A 23,854-nucleotide genomic window follows, 5' to 3' on the forward strand; every position below is an offset into this window, starting at 1 on the left:
GCTCGATCTATGACTATTGGTTTCGGTTGAACCCCATCGACACAATCCCAGTTTTGTTGTTAGATTCTAGTTTAATTCATTCGAAAACCAATATACTGAAACTAATAAGAGTTTATTCTTGATAATAATTAAATATTTTTTTAATTTATTTAATTATTATTAAGAATAAATGACCTACGGCGATTCAGCCATGGTAACGATATCCTCTGCGAATCATAAATGAGAGATGTGCTTTAGTTGATCTTAATTTTTTCAGGTTAGCAATTTAAGGTAATTAGAAAAAATTTAGAGGATATAAAATATCCTCTCTCATTTTTGGTTACAAGTGAATATAATTTTTTTGGTGGTTTTGTATGTATAAGAACAATCGTTGTGATAATATAATAGAGATATCACAACATTTTAATTTATAGTTACTTCCAATAAAGAGTTTGCTATGATATCAAATAGAAATTTTTATTTTAGAGAGAGGTTTAGAAATAATCGCCTCAGAATTGCCCCTGTGTGTCAGTATGTAGTACGTTATATAAATTATCAAATTATTTATTATAACTTGGCTGTTAAATTTCTTTAAAATGGCTTAAGTTTTTTACGAGATAGTCTAACCAATTTTATTTTCAGGTGCCACAATATTTTTCTAAAAAGCCTAAAAAGTGAATGCCGCTAAATCTGGTAGCACTGAGTACAGATAAAAATAAAATACTTTCTCCAGTTACGCGTCATCACTAGTTTACAACAGAATGATATTTTTACAATTACTATCCTTAATCTATGGTATTCTCGTACGCTATAATTTATTATCTTTTGCCAAAGTTTTTGATCTTTCACTATCTGTTTTTTATTTTATTTTTGTAGCGGGTAGCAAGCTAAGTAGCAAATCATTTTAGCAACTTATATCTAGTACAGATTATATTCTCTATGATTATTACTGCGTTATTCTTATAATCCAATCTATTTTTCTTTTTTATTTCATAAATGACCAAAATAAGTAATTGATTCAATACGCAACCCTATAGGGTTCATTTATAAACATATATGTTTGTATATATAATCTTTCTATGACTTTAATTTAGTTAATAAAGTAGATATACCTTGTCTTCTAGGAGGAAACGATTTCTAAAGAGTAACTGTTCTTGTTCTGTATTTCTAAGACAAAGATAGAGCGCACAGATCACTTTATTTTAGGCAGGAGTAGTTCTATCTCAGTCTAACAAATGGTAAAATGCGCGTGTAAACCATAGATCTAGTAAAATCTAAAGTTAAGATATAGATCATCTACGAAGTTTACGGGTAACGCTGGATAAGAACGATAAAAATTGTAGCGCAACCTAAAGCGCAACACTAACCATTTCCAAAATTGAAAAAGACTGTGATGTGACTGGCGGGAATATTTAAAGGGAGCTGATGTTTGCATGTTTTCGATATTTAATAGTTGTATTTAATAGAATTAATATGAAATGGTATCTTTGATAATGTCAATGGCGTACGAGTAAAACGATGAGGATGAAGTCTAGTCAGTTAGTCTGTTGGTCTGTAAGAACGAATTACTAGAAGATGTACAGTCAAATTGAGTAGTAACAGTTGAGTTTATTGCCCGTTTGTTTTTTGATGGGTGAAAATGGTATGGTAACCTCGCCTTCGCTAACGGGATATGCTGGCGGAGCACCAGTGAAGGGTGATAGATGAGAATGAAAACAGGTCAGTTAGCCCATCATGATGAATTCATCAGGAATTAACCATGATAGTTTCGAGGGAGAACCGTGAAGAGGTCGACCTGGTTGGGTATATTGCTAGCAATAGGATTCTGAGTCTCCATTACTAACAATCCCTTTTCCCCCATTTATTGCCCGTTGAACAATTTAAATTCTATCTACAGAAAAATAAACGATTCAGATATACAGTCTTTATTCTAAATTCTTGATTTTGAAGCCAAGAACTCATAATTAGAAACACATTTACGAAATATTTTATGGAGGAATCAAACCTTGTTTGGGGAGCGAAAACTAGCGGCTTAAGGCAAAAGTGGAAAAAGTGTTGCAAGCCTGATTGGCATGATTGTTTATTAAGTTAAATTAACTTTGTAAAAAATGTCCACCTCTAATGAAAGCAACCCTTTATTTAGAAGAGTAATGAAGGTGACAATATCTATGTGCTTTCTTTGCAGTTTGCGGCCCGGTATTTTTCGTATTGCGTTTGACCTAACATTTGAAATATATGTTCTACATTCTATGTCTTATTATGTAATAGTTCATTTGATTGCGACTAATATTTTCGTTGTATATAAATACATTAGATTAATACATACAAAGAAATATTAAAAGATCGTTACAAAAAATGTTAATGAAAAATTCATAATGTCGCTATATACATACGCATTAAATAAAGAAAATAGTTATACCAAACATATTTACAATCTACCTATTTGATAATTGAACATAATAATATTTTATTGTATGTTTACTGTAAATTGAGAATAGAAGTTTTTAAAAGTAGTGAATCGAGATCAAATTATAATCACGATATAAAGAACTCTATACCTTTCTCTCATTGTGATATAATAGTGGGGGAAAAAATTATTAGAGGAAACAACTAAAATAGATATTTTTAAATTTAGAATGTTATAATTACGCTCCCAAAATATATACAATTCAAAATGGCACACATATATTGAAATTAATAAAAGTATTATATATTTTGACTCGTGATCGGCGAGCGTGTATAAAAAGATTGATGAATGTAGAATAAGCGAAAGAGGTTTGTTAGAATCGAAGCATTTTGCGTCCCATTGATTCTACCTACCCTAATAGGAGACAGGTATGACAGATATGTATTTTGGTTCGTAACTTTTTATTTGGAAAATATTAATATCGTATATATATATTTCTTAAATATTTAAAAAGAAGTAGATTACCACGTTTTTAGTCTTCAATATGCACATGATATCAGCTGTTACTGTACCCGATAAAATGGGGGTGTGTGTGTATTGGCAACGACAATTAGGCTTTTGGTGATGTTTTAAGAGAGACGCTGATGTTCAAGCTACGACCATTAAAGTTCCCTTAATCATCTCTTCTGACATCTATGGGAAAGAAAGGGATGGCCCATTTTATACCGGAACCATAAGGCAATATGCATATAAATTATTATTATTTCAGAATTCAGCTAAACATAGCGTTATGTTAGTTTGCTGTTTATCATTATATAAACTATCAAGCACAAATTTATACGGATAGATATATTAACTTTTTGACAGAATTTGTTCGATTTTACTATGTATGTCCATAGTACGTTATACTTTAATGCTTGTGTCTATATTAGACACAAGCATTAAAGTACCATACATTACTATACATTTACTATGGTGTGCCTAATGGAGACACAAACTATTTTATAAATTACTAATATCAAATTTACTTATAATTAAATTATAACAAACCTTTATAATAAATATAAGCAAATATTAAGACGAATGCATCGCCAAATAGAAGAAAAAAAAAATTTGAATATCGAACTAAATAAACGACTAATGATTTGACCTTACTTTTAGCCGTGGATTCCGTGAATTATGATTTATATTATGTAGCATTTTTCAGTGCTGCTAGTCACTGTTGTTCATGTATTTTTTTTAAATTGTGATTTAACCTTAACAGTTTTAAGTTAGAGAAGTGTTGAAATGGCTAATGCAGACTTTCGAAAAGATGTACCGATGCCTGTCCGTCCAAGGAGTGTCTACACTGCGCATTCCTATAATCAGGTAACTTTGGGTCCATTATTGATCAAATCAATGAATAAAAAAGATTTCTGGTATATTAATTATTGGCGATGAGGAATTACATGAACATAAAATTTATGGATAGACTAAATTCTCATGAAAAGGGCTTTCAATTATAGCAGATCTGTTTTTATTTTTTATTGGTAAAATTCAGGATTTGATATTTGTCTAGGCGTTTTTGTTTTATTACGATGTAATAAGGAAGCGTTAGGTTGTAGTTATATGGAAATGCTATTATTTTTTTTGCGATGATATCACCTTGACTTTAAAATAGTATGATATCGTGGTGTGCTACGGTCGATTATGTAATCTTTCTTCAAAGGACTTAGCACATAGGATTGTAACTACATTTTGAAGTCGGTTACTGTTGCTTAATTCAAATTTATTTGTAATTCTATTTTACACACTGTTTATGAAATTATCAGCAACGATTACACACAGTTATCAGCAACAAACATTTCTAATATTTCTGTTGACTGAAATAACTTTTTAATAATCCCCATGGAGTTTAAATAACATAAATTAATTAGCATACAACCGACATTACTATACACAATATTTGATATATAGAAAGCAACTAAAAAGAATTGGGAGGAGGGGGGGATTGTTAGTAATGCGGACTACCAGTGCTAGCAATATTGCTAGCTATGGGACCTGACAGGGTATATATCTTGTCAGGTCGTATTCATTATGATGGGCTAACTGACCTGCCTTTTTATTCTCACCTATCATTCATCTTAGGTGCCTCGCCAGTGTATACCGTTAGCACAGGCGGGCTTAACATTCCATTATCATCCATTAAAAAAGAAGTAGGAAAGGATTTCCCGGAATTGTCACGGGACTGGAAGATGAGTTTTGTGTATTTGATTTACAGGAGGAGTCGAATTTGTCTGCTTTCCAAGATTACAGCAAGTTTCTGGAAGGTGGATTAGGTCAGGCGGAATTGGTTGGCGCTGCAGGCTGGCAACCACCTTGGCGTGCACCGCTGCAACGCAAAGCACCCTTCTACCCTGGAGATGATATTTACCATGCTGATACTTGGCGAGAATTAGAAGTAAGTAGCATATGCACGTGTTGGGAATAGGTAGTTATGGGTTTGTAAGGTCGAGACACTTTTGTTTTCTTTAAAGGTAATAAGTAATATTATTAAAGATTTTACTTTTTGTCTGTAATAGATAAACTTACCAAAATTCTGAACCGATTTTAATTTTTTTTATTTATTGAAAGCTACATTATCTGCGAGTAACATGGGCTATATTTTATTTAAACAAATGTGTAAAGCTGTGGCGGGTTGCTACTGCCATATAAAGAAATTATTATTAGATAGGTAGGGGTACGACCTGGAGGTATGATGTTAGGTGAAAATGAATAATAGAATTTTACCTTATTTTTTGAGCTTTCTATGCTATAAAAGACCATCTAGGTGTTCCTGTAAAACCGAAACATTAACATTTTCTCGAAGAATTTCTTGTCTCCTGAGTCTTCCTCAGTCTAAAAGAGCCAATTCGGTGTTAAAGATTTACTTTACCTTAATTTCTTATCTTTTTTCAATTCATGTTTATTGGAAAAAAGTTTAGTTTTATTTCATTAGTAGAACGCTCAAAGGATGTTAATTTTCAGTACTAATGTCAATAATAACAATAATTATTATATATTATTGTTTTAGGTGACAGATGTTGTCGGCGGCGCTGGGTATAATGCCTCTGTGACTCCACATGGCACTGTCTGTCTTAGACTGAGGGATAGAGTGAAGTGAGACATATCGCATTTTAATTTTTAATCAACACTTATACCGACTTTTATTCTATGTAAACTACACACTACAAGGACAATAGACGAGGAAATGCCTAGCTTTTGTTCGCTCTTGTCTCAGTGGAATTTGCAAAAACTTTTTTCCAGTGAATTTATATTCTAAGTAACTGTAGAACTTCTTCAAGCTTGTTCAGGAGGCTATATGACCGACATATACGCGTTTGTAAATAGTGAATGCTATTTTTCCATATAGGTTAAGATCTCGCTGCTGACATGCACAGGTAAAAACCTTTTTCATGATAAAAGATTTAAGAACTTACATTTTTATTTATCTTTAATTTAAAGTAAGTTTCATTAAAAAGCCTTATACTTGCAAAAGTTAACAACGGAATTATAACCTGTTATCTGATAACCCATTTCACAAACTGTATGTAAACAAGATTAACGCATAGATTGGTTCTTAAAAATTGTAATAATAGAATAATATATCTATACACTATTCACGTAAAAGCAACTGGACGTTGACAAATTTCGAAAGAGGATAATTTTAGTATTTGGGTCAACTTGTATAGAAGCTTGTTATCCAAATGACAGAACGCGAACACAAATAAGCTCTATTTGTTTTTCTCACCCTCTTTTTCATAAAGGCATCATATATACTGGCGAACATGTAATCTGTGAAGTATTTTTTTGAAAACAATAACAATAATTGTATTATATGTTTGAAGGTTTTATGAATGAAAGTATTGGACTTTGTACAAACATGTATCTGTGTACGAGTAGGTTGTGTATAAAATCCAAAAACAAATTTAGTCGTATAAGGGTTTCGTAGCAAAGAGATAGTCCAATACAGACGGCTTTTGTTCAAATTCTCTCCTCTCTCTGGTGAACTGGATCCTTGTATATACTTGTTCAGGGTGGATATGACCATCGACGGGGCGGTTCGCGTCACCAACGCTAAGAACAATATAATACTGGCGTTATCCCGGTCGGGCGCCGCAGCCGCCCTCATCCATCCCAACGGACGGGTGTACCACTATGGCTCACGCGTCGAGATACAGGCCCGCCACCAGCAGGGCAACAATAAGTTCGTACGCTTTATATTTTTACATAAAATTGTGTTGTTGTGAATCATTGGGAGATCTGATTGTGTCCTTTTTGTACTATGGTCGGCGAAATTCGGCTGAATGGCTATTGAAGTTCGACTTTGAATGTTATTTGTATTCTGGTTTTATTGATAGAGCTCTTTACGAAAACATTGTTGATATTTGAATTTGTTAGATATATTTTTTTACTCAGAAATTTTTATTAACTGAGAGCAGCAAACAAGTTGACAGTGTCTACCTGAATTAACTAGCTACATGAGCAATACCATATCATACCTGAGGACTAAGATGCGTGCAGACATAAGTAGATTGTCTTCTTTTTTTGATGCTCTATTTATTAACCAGTAACTGAATTAGAGACATTTGTCTTATTGATTAATAACGAAAATAAAATTATGAGAGTGTAAATTTCGTCACAATTGTTATCAATAAACCTTGTAAAGCATCTAAGAAAGTGTAATTTTATAAACTTTGTCATCTACCAAGGTGGCCACTTCCAGCAAATGTGTAAATGCAATTATGAATCAATGAATCATAGTAACTGATACAAAAATTAAGAGAAAGTTTTGTTTGAATAATATTTTGTTAATGTAAGCAGTATCAACGATAATACAATTTATTGTACAATTATAGCAAAAATCATGCATATGCCCCAACTGATGACAAGCAGTTACTGGTAGGGCATTTCAGTAACGTTAGAGGTGTTGCGTTTACAAGTCATATATAAATGTACCTTTGCTTGCTAAAAGTAGGTATAAGTATAGCAGCGAATTAGAGCAGTAAAAATATTGATGCAAGTTCGAAATTATATATTTTTTTGATGGATGATAATGAAATGGTTACCCCGCCTGCGCTATCGGTATACACTAGCGAGGCACCAGTGAGAGATGATTGGTGAGGATGAAAAGGCAGGTCAGTTAGCCCATCGTGACGAATTCAACAATAAATTAGTCACGATGGTTTCCAGGGGGAACCGCGTGGAGGTCGACCTGATAAGGTATATTGATACCGATGGGGACTAACCTCCCCATTACTTACAATCCCTTAGCCCCGCAGTTACATTTGCTTCTGCGTATATTTAGTAAATGGATAATTATTTGTGCAGGTACGCGAAGATGTGGTATAAAGGCGTGTCGTTCACGGCAGAGCAGTGTGCGCTCGTGTACTTGGTGGATGCAGCTGGAACACGTACCACCACCGATACTTTCCTCGACATGAGCCAGGATTTCACCCTCAACGTATTTTATAAGTGTGTACATATATTGCTTTCAGCTATTCTTGTTTTTCATATACAACAATAGACACTTTTAGTATTTTTTAACCGTTATTGATTCCTACCATCTGACAGATAAGTGTGTTATTGATTTCATTTTGTCAATGCTTAGATAGAGATATGGTGTAATAAGAAAGATGAAGTTCAGAATGAGTATGCTGCGGGATGAATTGATACGACGGGGTTGGTAGTGATGTAATTTTTACTAATTAAAAATTGTCTTAACAATTGACTATTAATACAAGATAATATTAACTTATATATTAAGTAACAAACAAAGGAAATTAAGATAGATGTTATGGCGATACACTAATGCAGTACGTGCAATACTAAGTTAGAAATTATTAAACTTCTTGAAAACAATTTTCTTATTGAACTGCACACATTAATATAGGACTCTATAGATACGCCCTCTTTGAAAAAAAAAGATAAAAATCACATGAAAATACACAGTAAGGTGATCGACTATCATATGCTAATGAGTGACATTGTTGTTCTACGTGTAATTTCTTTGTCGCGGAACACAAATGCTGGTTTGAGTTGATCTATTGATACGTTTATTTCTTTATCATGATTGTATAAACTTTCCCTTTACGTTTGATAACCAGAAATAGTTCTAAATATGGAAGTATTAAACTAGAATGTAATCTATCGCAGCTCAGGAGTCTTTCTTCAGCTGAGGATGAACGAAAACGTTCTGAATTGATATCTGACGAATAAAGTCAACTAATTATTATTAATAGGAAAGATAAGTCTTTAGTTGTACAAAATCAGCATACGTGACATTTGGCACATCGTAAAAAAAATTGGTGGTAACTTGATAGTCGTTATATAAATGTGTTCTGTGGTGCAGCAACCAATGTTTTTTTGATAAATGGAGCGTAATCTCAAAAGAACTGATGGTAACTCTTTTGTATAATTTGTCGTATTAATTCTAGTACCATCTTTCCTACGATGTACCATGTACCATGTTTCCATCGTTTTGGCTTTCAATTCAATATGATGTGGTACGTTTTTTTTCTATTCCCGTCAATGCTAGGAGTCGTCTTCAGACTTAGATTATCTTTGGTACTGATCATCCAGTCCAAACTACATCACCACTGGGCAATGGGGGGAAAAGGGTTTATTAGTAACGGGTTCTAACAACCCCATTGCTAGCAATATACCTTGTCAGATTGACATCCACGTGAAAACCCTGGAATCATCGTGGTTAATTCTTATCGAATTCTTTACGATGGTCCGACTGACATGCCTTCATCCTCAACTATCATCTATCACTGGTATTCTACCGGAGAATACCGGTAGCGTAGGCGGAATTTCCATTCCATTTTTATTCCACACATTAAAAAAAAAACACTGGGTGAGACTAGTCTAGACATCCAAAATGACAGATAAGTGATTAAATATGAATAATTAAATATATCTTGATCTATGTAAATGGTTCTACAATATCAATATTGATATGTGTAAAACACCTTCGCAGACAAATAAAAATACGAACACGAGTAAAATATTCGCTAATAAATTTCAAGCAGCGAAATTGTGTTTATGCACTTTTTATTGTTGACATTGTAGGCATGACTCACGATACATGTTTATATCGTATTGTCAAGAATGAATATATATTTATATTCATTCTTGACCTTGATTAAATATAATAATATAATAATCTTTTTTCTGAATTGTTGTAACAAATATGTACGAAAACTTAAGAGAAAATATCGAAGTATATTCTGTAGTTGGAATTAGGTGCTCGAACAAGTGACATACTTAATGATATATTTAATTTTTTTTTTTTTTGATGGGTGAAAATGGTATGGTAACCCCGCCTGCGCTAACGGGATACGCTGGCGGAGCACTAGTGAAGATGATAGATGAGAATGAAAACAGGCCTGTTAGCCCATCATGATGAATTCATCGGGAATTAACCATGATAGTTTCCAGGGGGAACCGCGAGGAGGTCGACCTGGTTGGGTATATTGCTAGCAATAGGATTCTGAGTCTCCATTACTAACAATCCCTTTTCCCCCATTTATTGCCCGTTGAACAATTTAAATTCTATCTACAGAAAAATAAACGATTCAGATATACAGTCTTTATTCTAAATTCTTGATTTTGAAGCCAAGAACTCATAATTAGAAACACATTTACGAAATATTTTATGGAGGAATCAAACCTTGTTTGGGGAGCGAAAACTAGCGGCTTAAGGCAAAAGTGGAAAAAGTGTTGCAAGCCTGATTGGCATGATAATTCGATAAGACATCCGGGGAACCACGAACAAAAAAATCAAGAAAATCCCGCTCAAATGTCAAGACAATGTTGATTGTTTTTTTCGATGTTCGGGGGATTGTCCATCAAGAATTCGTCCCTCCAGGCCAGACAGTTGATGGAAAATTCTACGTCGATGTGCTCAGACGCCTCAAAGCTCGTGTGGCACGAGTTCGTCCAGAATTGGCGCGAGAGGGGCGTTGGATTCTTCACCACGACAATGCCCCTGCCCACACCTCTCTTGTTGTCCGTGAGTTTTTGAGTAAAAATTCCATTACGGTGACCGAACACCCCCCCTATTCGCCGGATTTGGCCCCGTGTGACTTCTTCTTGTTCCCAAAAACCAAATTGGTACTTCGGGGGCGGCATTTGGGGGACATAAATGAGATAAAAAAAGCTACGACGGGGCAGCTGAGAAACCTACAACCAGAGGACTTTCAAGGAGCCTTCTCACAGTGGAAACGGCGTTGGCACAAGTGCATTATGTCACAGGGGGAGTACTTTGAAGGGGATAAAATTGATTTACCTGAATAATTGTAAAATAAAATTTTTAAAAAACTTTTATACGTACTTTCCGGACAAACCTCGTATGTCCTACAGATGTCCCTATAGATGCCCTAAATTTAAAAGTAATGTTAGGGTACTTTACCGTTGACAGTGAATATTTAAATTTGCTAGCGAATCTTTTATATAGTGCTGGTTTAGTTAAGACTGAAATGTTTGCCCCTGTACCCACCAAAAATTGATAACCACTGTTTGAGACGATAGTCATGCGGTTTGATGAATGAACAGCACAAAAATTGAACTTAATCTGTACCGAGTCTAGTTTTCCGACGGCTGTCCTACATTTTTCTACAAGCAGGGCCGTTGACACCTTCTTTATATGTTTAAAATTATGATAATAGTAGAATTTGTTGCGATGTTTTGACTGGGACCGATGCACGATTTTGACCTAGATTGAACGTAGCGACGTTGTCCATAACTGTTGTGTTTGCTGAATTGGCGAACATTCATATTTTTTTTTCACATTACATTATATAAATATTTTGAATATATATATATATATATATATATATATATATATATATATATATATATATATATATTTATTTATTTCTTTACATTAAGATAGAGAGGGTGGGAGCGACAAACCTGATCCGTTTAGTACTCAATTGAACAACAATTTTCTTACTGTACTGCACTCATTAACGTAATATAATGAAGGAACTCGGAAAGTGGCGTCAGTGAACGGATATGATGCGCGGGGATAAAGAAAAGTATGAAGGCATAAAGAGAGTGAGATCTAATGACGAATGGATGGACTATAGGAAAAATGATTTGGTCAGAAATAAAGTGAATACTGAGATGGTTGTAAATACAATATAATGACTGGAAGAGAAAAAACAATATTCCGACTCTAGAAGTTCCAATAGATTTGAAATAATGGCAAAGAGATGATATGTATAAAATTAAGAAATGTTAAAAGTATTTCAAATTGTATTATTATTACAAAATTAATTTGGAACAATTGAATTTCAAACTGGTGATATCGGCATTTAATTAAGTTTCATGAGTTCTTAACTACGTGCCGATTAAAGCTAATTTACTTTGTAATATAAGTAGTTGCATAAAATTATATCGGAAATTATTACAATAACTTCAAATTGCACGTATTTGGTAAATTGATAACGTTGATGTTGCACCACAGCGAGTCCAGGCACGGACCGTCGTATGTGAACGAGGCGCTATCACTGCTACAAGCTGCTCAGTATTGGCTCACTGATGACGGGATCGACAACTGGATCATCAACAATGTGCGCGTCAGTCAGACCGCCGATGGTCTGGTTAGGTGGGATTTATTATTTAATACTAATAAAATTATTACAACACCTACATATTTCCCTTTTTAGCCTAAATTGCTTCAATTTTTAAGAAAAACGGAACCCTTAGTGGATTAAGTCAGTAAGCATAAAATCAGTAAGTTATGTTTAATTAAGTTTGATTGTGTTTAGTCGAATGTTGAAATTGATCAGTAGTCACGAATTAATGGCAGTTCCCCTACCTTCATTTACCCTCAAAAGTTATCCTATGTACACCCCTAAACTAAACTGTGTGAAAAGTTGTTTTTATATGAGCGAGATAAAACCATTTTAAGAGTAGTCTTAGGTTTTACAGCATCATTTTGTTGCTAGATTGCAATCGCGAACAATTTTGTAAGCGTATGTCTTTTTGGTGTTCCATAGATAAAGGAGTAAATACATATATAACTAATACCTGCATCACGTCTGTGTGTTTAACAGTATTGTCCATGTAGAAGTAGGTAGTCCGTGTGGTCTCTGCATAAAATAGATCACCCTTTCCTTTTCCTTGGATGTCGTAAAAGACGACTAAGGGAACTTAATGGTCGAGGGATGGGCAGCAGCGTCCCTCTTAAAACATCACTAAAAGCCTAACTAAAGTTACTACCTCACTTGTCAAGCGTGGCAACTAGTTTAGCAAAGGTTCAGCAGCGGATAGTTAACGGTTGATATGATGATGAAGCAAATAGTATGGATTTAGGATTAAGCTACCAACAAAATAGGTATTTACATTATCTCAACAGGGCATCGCACTACATTTCCTTACCGATTTTGGCTCTACTAAACTACTTAAAACTTCCAGGTAGGTAGCTTATCTAAATATCTAAAGAATTTGGGAAGAACTTCATTATTAATAGTATAACAAAAATGCAATAAAATTTTAAAGTATATAATGTATAGAAAGGGAGGATAGTTGTTCCTCAGTGGCGACCTCGTACATTAAAGATAATGTAGAACGACCCCCCACTTAATGGAGTGGCTATCTCAAATACGACTTATTTAAGTTAGTCAGTAGATGCAGGTGGCTCAGGATCGTTCCTTATGGCAGTCTATAGGGGAGGCCTATATTCAGCAGTAGACAAATAATGGTTGAGATGAGATGATGATGTATAGCTTTGATCTGTTACTAAAACTATTACATCTTCAATGTAGTAAAATGTATTTCTGATTTCTTAGTATATAGAAAGGTCATATATTTACATATTATATATCCATTGGATATTAATATGTGCCTACGTTATCAGAATCCTGTCTCGTCTCATCACTTGATACATGTTCATTGAATTCATTTCTATAGGCTGTCAATTTTGTGGTCCTGCCTTTAGACAATATTGATTTTTTTACCTTACCTATTCTTTGTCTCTATTCGGTTTTCAATCTAGACCATTTTTGTAAACCTCTATAATAAACAGAATTACTTTTTTCAGAAATAGAATATCATACTTAATAAAACTTTTAGTATTGGATAGTACTCACACTTAACGTGTGAAATATTGCAGGTTTCAGCTAGAATAATTATGTGTGTAATATCGTATTTAAAACAGATACAATTGAAATAATTTATTATTAATGTTTGCTTTCTGACAGGATCCACCGCTGCAGCCATAAGTATCAGTTGCGCACAAGTCCAAGCAACGGATCCGCGTCCATCACTAGTCCGTTCTTGCATTGCACCGCTTCATTGGGACAGACGCAGCATCTATTTGTTCGGTAATATTTCTTTGATCTGCAATAACAATATTTACAATTAGTATACAAAAAACATCCTCATTATAATAGAGTACCCAGAAGAACGTGTAGATGCTATCTAATTATGCTTGTACTTGATACCTTTTAGTCCATTTTAGGACTTTGCTCAGATTTACAAGGATTTTAATACTGTAACCTTACAGTATAAATATTGTAAGGTTACAGTGAATCTATATGTTGGTTTCATGCAAAGATACACAGTCCTATGTTCAGCAGTGGGCAGTTAATGGTAGATGAGATTATGCACAGATTCCAAATTTGCTTATAGCTTCTAGTTTCTACTTTAGCAATTGAAAATGTCATAACTACTATTTTTAGTGATGTACCTAAACATATTCTGTAATTTTTTGCTTTAGTACTTTCTAATTACTTAAGATTATTTCAAATTTTACATCTGATGTATATCTTTATATTTATATAAAGATATATATTAGATGTATATTTTTAAATTAATTTTAGTTTTATGGTAAACTTTGAAAATCTGCATCAATATCGGAAATGGTGTATCTGGATATGTAGCTGTTCTGTGACGTAAGTCTGTATTTGCATCGAGCTATCGATACACGTGTGCACAGATATTGTGTGCGCATACGGCTTGCGTACCATTGATTAACTTTAATTAGCACAAATACCAATTCAAATGTCAAGTTAATTGTAACCACGTCCGTTGTCTCCAGACGCGGCGAGAGGCGGATGCATTTTGACGGCAACTCGTTTATAGTTCGCAACGCTGGCCACTCGGCCGGTTTCGACGACAAGAATCAACTGAAGGTGTACTGAACCAAAAATATAACCAAACGGCTCGGCCGTCCTTATCCTAACTAGCTGGCGAGTTTTATCCTTACAATGCCTATAAAACCTAATCCAACATGGGATGTTGTATAGATCTACAGTCGTGGCTATTTTAATTGTAACTGTCGGAAATGGTTCCACTATTTTCATATTATATTTTCTCTCTTTAGATTCCTTTGAAATACGTGGGCTGGTCGTTTTAAAATTTCACAGTGAATACATCTCCTTTCTTTAATCATCAGTGTGTAAAGCTTGCTTACATTATACATTGTTTTTGATGTCGATTAGCGTGATCCCAGACATGGGTACAGATATGTTTCCACAAATATTTTTAGAAAAATTGTTCAAAATCCTCTTCGCAATATCATACTTTCTAGTTATGTATATGCAAATAAGTACACACTTTTGCGTCCTTTGGTGTACGCCAAAAAACCGATACAGTGATCAGAAATACGCAATATTTATGCAAATACGGGAAACTTGTGCAAACATTTACAAATTCACCCATACAGTATTTCCGCATATTTGCAAAGATCTTCACACGTGTCTGGGGACTCGCCGTTAGATTCTGATATATTGCCATGTTATAGATTAAGGTTACAGTTTCATGACCAAGTGTTAGATCACCTTTGTTGAGGCTGCTGTAATAATAACTTAATAGATTACTATTTTATACCTTTATTATTTATTATTTTGATGACTTTGTTATACCTATAGAAAGCCAGTGTTTATCTGCAGATATTTTCGTTTAGCTTGCAAAAACTTTATACACTGCGTGTATACAACTGTGCGTGTGTAACACTGCAAAAAACGGTTCAATTCTACCTTCTCGAACAAAATGCGTTATGCGAATAACTGAACTGTTCGAAGTATATATGCATTTGAACAGTGCAATAGATCAAAACTGTACTTGTACTGTTCTGTTCACTTGTTCTTCCAATAGCCAGATCAGTATTATACACACGTTTTGAAAATATTGATTTATTAATGCAATAATTTACTGCCAACTCAGTAGACTTGGCAGTTGTTGGTTTTGTAATAAAAAAATTAGATTTACGATTCGAGCCCATGTGTTTCTTTGTATATAAAAACTGCAAGTACGACGTTGTTACATAATAAAACAATGGCTACTTGATTGGGTTTTTATTTTAATTACATAGTCCCATTTTTGTACCGAATTTTGGAATATCTTAATATTTTGTATATCAGCTTCACTTTGTTGGATATTTTGCAGATCAGTATTACTTTAACGTTATCATAATTTGTTGTTTTAACACATCATATTTTCAAACATATGTATGTGAGGCTATTATATATATTATAAACTACTGTACGGATTTATCTATTTCATGCTTATAGATGAACGTACGTTTGCGATGTGGACGAAGTTAGAATTCCGAATCAGAATTAGGATAGTTTTGTATCGACTGCTTCATATACAGCTCAAGTAATTAAAGAGACTTGGTTTCTCAAGCACGTATAGATATTCAAACCAAAATATATAATATAAATATAAAAAAAGTTATATTTTATAAAAATGGCAAATAAAAGTTGTAATAGGCAAACATTAAGTATTAACTGATTTTAAATTTCGTGTCTATCATATCCTTAAATTATAAATTATAATACTATGTTTTATCATATCAAACTGATTGTTACTTCCTAGAGTGACCTATATACACAATAACAGTTTGACGTGACTAACCTAACGAAGTAAGCGTAAAAATATACGATGAATAACGTTGCTTATCTAACTTTCGTAGGCGTTCTGCAGCGTAACTCTGTTTAACTAGTTGCTCTGTAAGTTAAAGAAGGGGTAGTTTTCTAATTATGAAAATAGTTTCTACTTTTTGATTAATTATTTATACAGAAAAGAACTAAGTAATTTCAATTTGCTGATCAGATATAGGTCACTTTAATAACAAGAACTAAAGGGATTACAGTATACTGAAGGTATACTGTAATCCCCTTAGTAAGTATAATTCTAATAGTACTGTTGAATTTATTAATATTCTTATTTTTGTTTTCTGAATTCATTGGAACAATTGTTTATCTTTTTTAAATAGATACAGATAGACATGTGTAGGTACGTTCGGAGACCAGACGGGTGTGGACTATGATGAATTTTATGGGTATGAGCAAAACTCATAGAACATATATGTTGATGAATGCATATGATGAAAGGGACCGAGATAAGGAAGAGCTGAATGGAATTTTATATTAAATTACAAGTTTATTAATTAAAAGTTTATAATTGTTTTTATCATTATTGTATTGTTTAAAACTCTAGTCGTCATTATTATCTCAACCATGTGCCACCTGCTTCCATTAACTCCCTGCAATGCATTTAAAGTCGTCATTCCATGTGGTGGGGTGTCGTCCTACACTGGGTTTGTCCGTATGGACCTTGTAACTCAAGAACCCTTCTTCCCCATCGGTTGTCGGTTCTTCGAGTTATGTGACCAGCCAGTTGTCATTTCAGCTCGCTTATCTTTCTATAATTAATTTCTAAAACTCTAATTAGTAAATGTTTATGACATTAGTTATGAAAGAGACTGTTCTCTCTGTCTACTTCGTACAAGGTTTGACGTGAGACGAATTTTGTAGATCATCATCCAGATGTAGGGCATGTTCAGTGAATTGAACCCCACAAGGGTAGCCCCTGCAACATCTATCTAGTATTAGGTGGTGTAGGGCAGTGCTTTTGCATGCGTGCGCTGCGTATCTATTCGCTCCTCCACAGTGTGCAATAGCGCTGCTGCTTGTTGCCGCGTATTGATCGGCGGCGCATAGCCGGTGGCGCCGCGCCGCGGCTTTAGCCGGCGTCGCGGCCCTCGTGCGCCAGCTGTCAAAACCGCGTGACGTAACCGCTAGGGCGGCGCACACACGGCCGTCGTCTGCCGCTCGCTCAGTACGTCTGTACGGTACGCTCCTGGCGTGTTGCATTCGTCGCATCTCGGTCCAGTGCACTGTGTACCCACGCCGCAGATTTTGCGCGGCAGGTGAGGTTGGTTGGGGCCGGCGTGGCCCCGACCGCTCGGAGTGCGCCCGGCGCGGTATTGATCGCATCCCGTCCGACTGTTTCAATGTTTATAAACAGCCGGCCGCATATATTTGGTCCCTCTTGTTTTTGATACGTTTGTCTGACGACGAACGATTCGGGCGGTCGATCCTGAATGCACCGTCCGCACCCGCACCGGCTTCTCACCGACCGGACTCAGTGCACGTATGTATGCACTTGTTTATCCCTATTTCATTGCAATTACGCAGCACCGTGCTGACGACACCTCAACGTAGGTAGCTACGATCTATTTCCGACTATAAATAAAATAGGTTCCTATATTATTCTTACAACTTGTAAACATTTTGTGCTGTCACGCGTGTTACTCAATCGATCGGCTTTAGTTCGTTCCAAATAAATCATAAATTTTGGTGACGACGTTAATTTTAATTGTAGCATCATTATGAAAATAATGTACCTTTGCTTGAGTACATAGATATATGTATTTAAAATTAATAGGGATACTGATTGTCTTTTTTACCCAGTTAGTAATTAGATCTGCGCAACTAAATATGTATGTAATAAATGTATTCCTAGTACATTCTAGACTGACGATGATGAAACTGTTTGGACTGTTTTAATGTAGGGAATCTAAATGCAGTAAAGGAGCAATACGTATACCTAAGTGGAGGAACATAGGTTCGATTCAAATTTGTCTCTAGATACTGCGCTGTACATTTAATCTACTATATACTTTACATATATACTCACCTATTTATTTTAGTTACATCATAGAATTCAAATTAATACAATTTGGCACGGCACATAAACAGAGATATTGTGATGTAATAATAACGGGTATAAGGAATATCGGCGAAAACTAGTTATACACTGTGCTTTTCTTGAAACATATGATCGCGGGCTGTGTCGTTTCAGAAGAGTTTCCTTCCGGGAACGCTTGGATTGTGGAAATAATATCTATTTGCATGTTCCTAGATAAAGATAGAAAAAGACTAAGTACAAAAGAAATATATTTGAGTTGGTAAATATTTATAGTATATCAATAAATTTGTAAAGCAATAAAATGGTCTTATTCGGTTGAGTGATGCTAATTTTCAGAAAGTATTTATGGTATGGTATTTTCACCTACATTGTTTTTGTTGTTCATTGTTGTTCATTGTTACCTACTCGATCTACCCTGACCGTAATAGTTAGTATGAATCTTGCCGGCACCAAAAATATTGTGTACCAATTTAAATTTTCAATTATGTAACTCTCCGATAATAGGAAACAAACCTGGAGTGGTAGACGCGCCTCTAACTACATTTTGTTCTACTATGCTCAGCGTTATATGGATATATCAAGAGTAATGTAAGAGTCGACAAATGTTTCTAACTACCCTGTTAGGATTATGACCGTGAGCATATTTCATTATTTTTATAAAAAAAAGTTTAACTTTGTGTAAGATTGAATATATTTCCGAGTGAATTTCTTTCAGTCACGAAAAAATTTTAGCTGCGACTGCTCATAATATTGTCCGTATATAATATAAAGAGATAAGTATTTATTCTATAGCTTATTAAATGACTTTAATACTCGTATGTAACCCCAAATATTTGAGTGCGACCCAGTTTTGGCAATCCCATTTGGTGAGGTCATATGCCAGTTGGTTTCTAGGCCTCAAGTGGGGTATATGACAGCAGGAAGCTTGCATTTTCTACGTTCATACTGTTTATCGGACTAGGACACTTGTAAACGTAGGACATCCTGTTGTTTCTTGCGTCTCATCGCGGAAACTAATTAATGAAAGTGGAGCAACAAGGCCGTTTATTTTGGACTATTATTTTCGTCTAAACATAGATTGAGTCTTTTATCGTAAAATTAAATAGTTAATTATTTGTATACATGAATTTAAATAAGTACTCTTAAGTACATATGTAATTAGTACATACATATTATTAGCATGTATTAATAACATTGCCATTACATTTAATATAAAAAATAATATTCGTAATCATCACAAAATTAAGCTTTTTTTATGCAACTTAGAACAGCAAACAAGCTGACGGCCCACCTGATAGAAACTGGAAACATCACAAATAAGATAAAAAAATTGATTTGTTATTAAATATATAAGTTTTTTAGCGTTTATCACCAGGAATCACTCGATTCATTAAAATTCAGCCAAAAATTTATCAGATTTACAATCATCAGCAAGTTGTAAGAATTTTTTAATAACATATTGATGCCTAGTCAGGTTTGTAATCACGTTCTTATTTTTATGAATTAGGTGAGTTAAATTAATAAACCACGATACTTAAAAATAACGTAAAATAAACCAAATATGATGCAATACAAAATAGCTAATGGAATATTTTGATAAGTAACTATCATCTGCCGTTGCATTTATTGAAGCATACAATAATGTTTTTGCTTCGCACTTCGTGGGACAATGACTATACATTTTTTCACCGTGTTTCTGTTTCAAAGATTAATAAAATAAAAAATAACTATTGAATAAAAATAAAAAAAAATGTCAGAAATGTTCTGCTTCTGTTTCATCAATAGGTAATCTCGCAAAAAAATCTTGCAGACTTTTTGCAAGTTTTCGTGTACAGTTTCCCAAATACATTAGCTACAGTCGAGAGTCAACTATTATTTAGAACGTACCTAGCTATAGAATTATAATAATGAGGTATCTTTAACAAAAGTCAACCTCGATACGGATGGAAATAGAAAGACGCACAATGCACACTTCAAGTTTGCGGTGTCATAAGCTTTGTATCGGGTATAATAGGCGATAGTACATTACTTTTAATATAGCACTGTGACATTTCTATTACAAGAATTGCTTTTATTTCATTTCGCTGGGTCATTAAGATAAAAATAGTACTTAGATAAATGTTACGAGTGCATTGCAGTATGTCCTTGTGGCTGATGTCATACGTACAAACAACACAAACATTGGATGTCCAACAATAGTGCGCCCTGCCCACGTCATCTGGGTGCGCCAAATTTATGTCCACCTACATTATATCGTTGGATTGTAATGAACCTGATGACCTAAGAAAAGTCATCTAAGTGGTTATGCTTAGAGAGATGTTTCAATTTCGCTCGTTACTTTTTTTTTGAAGAAAATAATTTTCCCAATGACTCTTGAGTACGGGTTGATACTTCAAATACATTTAGGTAGTTGCTGTTGATATTATATTATTGATTTGATATTACTACCAAAAATTAATAACAGTAAAAAGGAGTGATAATAATTTTTATTTTGTTTATGTCTTGTCTTGAACTGGGTAAATGAAGCAGAAAAACTAACAAAACCGGCTGGTTTTTCTTTCGGAATTTAATTTCTTTATACCTACTAGAAACATTGAAAAATTGTATCTATTAAGTACTTTTAACTAAGAAATACGCAAATATAACAGTACCCAAATTATATAATTAGGCACATAGACAGCTGGTTATTTTATCGTTCATCAGTGGAGTCAGGCAACCGCGGAAGTTGAATAAATACAAACAAATACGACCCGGTGGCCGGAAAGAAAACTGAACATGAAACAAATTACTGTTTCAGTCGAGTATGTGAAGTGATAATCTTAAGGTCGAATATATTTCTTGAAGTACGTACAATTGTTTTAAAGTAGATAGCATAGGTTAGTCATGAGATAGTAATATCTTAATAAGTACATACCTAAGTATGTACTTTGTGATAGTGACAATATCAATAATATCACTGAGAATTCAAAGTAACTTTTAACAGATACTTATAAAGTTAATGTCATTTGTTACTATTTTCATTATTAAGTCTTGAAATGGCTTTGCACACGTGAATAGCTATATCTTTTCTGTTAAGTTGGGATATACTCTACTCATTAACCAAATTTCATTCAAATTCATTCAGTCGTTAGAGCGTAATTGAGTAAATAATATACAAACAAGATATTTGGATGTTTAGAACATTCAGACATTTTTATAAACGTTACAAACAAATTTTTATATTTATAATATAAGTAGAATTTATTTAAATATTAACTCGTACTATGTACTCTATACTCGTAAACAGAGGCGGTAGTTAACAATGCCTATACTAGGATTTTTTTTAATGGATGATAATGAAATGGTAACCCAGCTTGCACTAATGGCATGCGCTGGCATGACACCAGTGAGGGATGATAGGTGAGAATAAAAGGGCAGATCAGTTAGCCCACCGTGACGAATATTCCTGGGATTCAGCACTATGGTTTTCAGGGGGGACCACGTGGAGGTCGACCTGATATATTTTATATTATTACTAAGAATCTCTTTTTCCCTAGGATATATTATATTATATCCTGGCATAGAATAAGCCACCCCTTTTTCCTGTGGGTGTCGAAAAAACTAAGGGAGCTTATAGCGAAGGGATGAGTAGCAGCGTCCCTCTTAAAACATGGCCAAAAGCTAAACTGCGTCAAAACCCTTATGGGGGAAATTATATTCTGTAGTGGACAGTTAACGGCTGATGTATCATATATTGCTTTAATAAATGAATACAGCGGCTAGAGGGCCTACCATGAAATGAAATTTCGAAGTTTCGGACTCAATTTCGTGTTTTCGTTCATACCTAAATCGGTCCAGTAAGTGGAGCTTAACATTTCGTTCATCATAAATTGTACCATAAAAGTCCAAAGGAACAATATTTTTATTTTTTAATGTTTTTAAACGGTAAGTATTATGTAATTTTTACATTAAAATTGTGTTTCGTTCGGTTCCGAAATTTCGGAAAACATTTCATGGTAGGCCCTCTGGTTCTGAAACCTATGCTGTGCTGTAAAGATACTTAAAAGTAGCTCTCGCATTTCTAAACACGGCTGGGTATTTACTTAGACATAAGTACAAACTATTAGATAATAAAATAAATAGCCTAAAACAGTCAAGTTATTCAACTCTAGTATCAGATTAGAACAGGATGGATCTAATAATTTAGATAGTACTTCCTCTTGCTTCAGTTAAAATGATCGCTTCTTTGTTTTTCGCAATTTCAGTATCACTGATTACACTCAAGAATTATAGATAGGCATCTGTTAATAGTATATTTGTAAAGACAATTCCTTTGTTTATATGTAATTTCACAAAGTATGTGTTTTTCCTAGGGAAAAGTGTTCTTTACACTGTATTATTAACAAAAAATTGCCGTGTATGTACCGGTATTGAATAGGCCATCTCTTTCTTTCCCGTGGGTGTCGTAAGAGGCGACTAAGCGAACTTAATAGTTGAGGGGTGGGCAGCAGCGTCTCTCTTGAAACATCATCAAAAGCCTAACTGTGGTTCCCAACCGCCTGTCAAATGTAGCTTATGTTCAGCAGTGAACAGTTAATCGCTGATACGATGATGACGATGATTAACAAAAAAATCATCAACAGTAGTTTCAGAATTTCATTATGTACATCGTGAGGTTTTCCCTTCTAATAGTTTTAGAGTATATGGCACAGTTTTCATTATATACTTTCAATTTGTGACATTAATTACAATGCATAAACCGTTTCGATTCTTTTTAATATCGTCGAAAATTTTATTGATAATTTTAAGAAGCAATTAGAACCCCACGCAGTCACTAACAAATTAGATATTTGATATTACATTTGTGGGTCCATAGTTTATTTCCATTAAACATTCATTAAGGTCGCTTTACCTTTTATTGTAGAATTTGAGACATTAATGGTGTAACACTAATTGCTGATCGTTACTTCTGGCTAAATATGACGTATACGTATTTCACATTCATACTCGTATTGGCTGTTGTTTTTTAGTAAAATTTTCAACCGACATCAAAAAGAAGGTTCTCAATTCGGTTGTGTTTTTTTTATGTATGTTTCCTTATAATTGCGTCAGTCGTAAAATGATTTGGAAAATTATTTCTTTATCTAAAAGGAAATACATGTTGGCCTCTTAGAAATTTAATCAAAATAGATTAAGTACCTTATTTTCTCAATCAAAAGTCGGTTTCTTTGTGAAACATTCTTAATTATTAGTTGCTAGTTAAATTAACGATTATGAACTATAAAGAATATCACAGTATTTTTAATACATATATTTTGTATTTAAATATTTTTTTTTAAATATCTGTTAAAAAAAAAAATAATAATTCGTTCATCGTTATATCGGTCGTTATATGTACCACTTGGAAGGTTTTACCATTAATTACCATGCTTTACAGGCGGGTTGGCAAATGTAGTTAAGCTTTGGTAATGTCTTAAGATGTTTTTTTTGCATACGATTAATAAATATGATAATACAAAA

General features: G+C 34.0%; 2 protein-coding genes across 3 annotated transcripts in view; both read left to right on the plus strand.

Moving 5' to 3' along the window:
• The first annotated feature begins 3,519 nt into the window (after positions 1-3,519).
• LOC113521258 (uncharacterized) lies at positions 3,520-15,694 on the plus strand. 2 transcript variants are annotated; one of them, XM_026906746.3, is made up of 8 exons: positions 3,520-3,754; positions 4,647-4,826; positions 5,439-5,524; positions 6,441-6,611; positions 7,736-7,879; positions 11,880-12,020; positions 13,618-13,740; positions 14,457-15,693. In XM_026906746.3, the coding sequence occupies exons 1-8, from the start codon at positions 3,674-3,676 to the stop codon at positions 14,557-14,559; spliced, it is 1,029 nt and encodes a 342-aa protein (XP_026762547.1). In that variant the 5' UTR covers positions 3,520-3,673; the 3' UTR covers positions 14,560-15,693. The 2 variants fall into 2 exon arrangements, with proteins under 2 accessions (XP_026762547.1, XP_031767360.1); XM_031911500.2 differs by lacking the exon at positions 11,880-12,020 and having other exon boundaries at positions 14,457-15,694.
• A 1,793-nt stretch (positions 15,695-17,487) lies between these two features.
• Positions 17,488-23,854, plus strand: part of LOC113521451 (uncharacterized) — a 66,675-nt gene continuing 60,308 nt past the window's right edge. Inside the window, exon 1 of the mRNA XM_026906982.3 lies at positions 17,488-17,797. The gene's annotated coding sequence lies outside the window, so the exon portion shown is untranslated. The remainder of the gene's footprint in view (positions 17,798-23,854) is intronic.

This window comes from Galleria mellonella, unplaced genomic scaffold, assembly GCF_026898425.1.
Source record: "Galleria mellonella isolate WM207_F2 unplaced genomic scaffold, CSIRO_AGI_GalMel_v1 utg33, whole genome shotgun sequence".
Classification (NCBI taxonomy): domain Eukaryota; kingdom Metazoa; phylum Arthropoda; class Insecta; order Lepidoptera; family Pyralidae; genus Galleria; species Galleria mellonella.

Coding starts and splice junctions, on each gene's coding strand:
- LOC113521258 (XM_026906746.3), top strand. CDS start 3,674: ATGGCTAATGCAGACTTTCGAAAAGATGTACCGATGCCTGTCCGTCCA. Junction 3,755..4,646: donor CTGCGCATTCCTATAATCAG/GTAACTTTGGGT, acceptor TTTGATTTACAG/GAGGAGTCGAATTTGTCTGC. Junction 13,741..14,456: donor ACGCAGCATCTATTTGTTCG/GTAATATTTCTT, acceptor CGTTGTCTCCAG/ACGCGGCGAGAGGCGGATGC.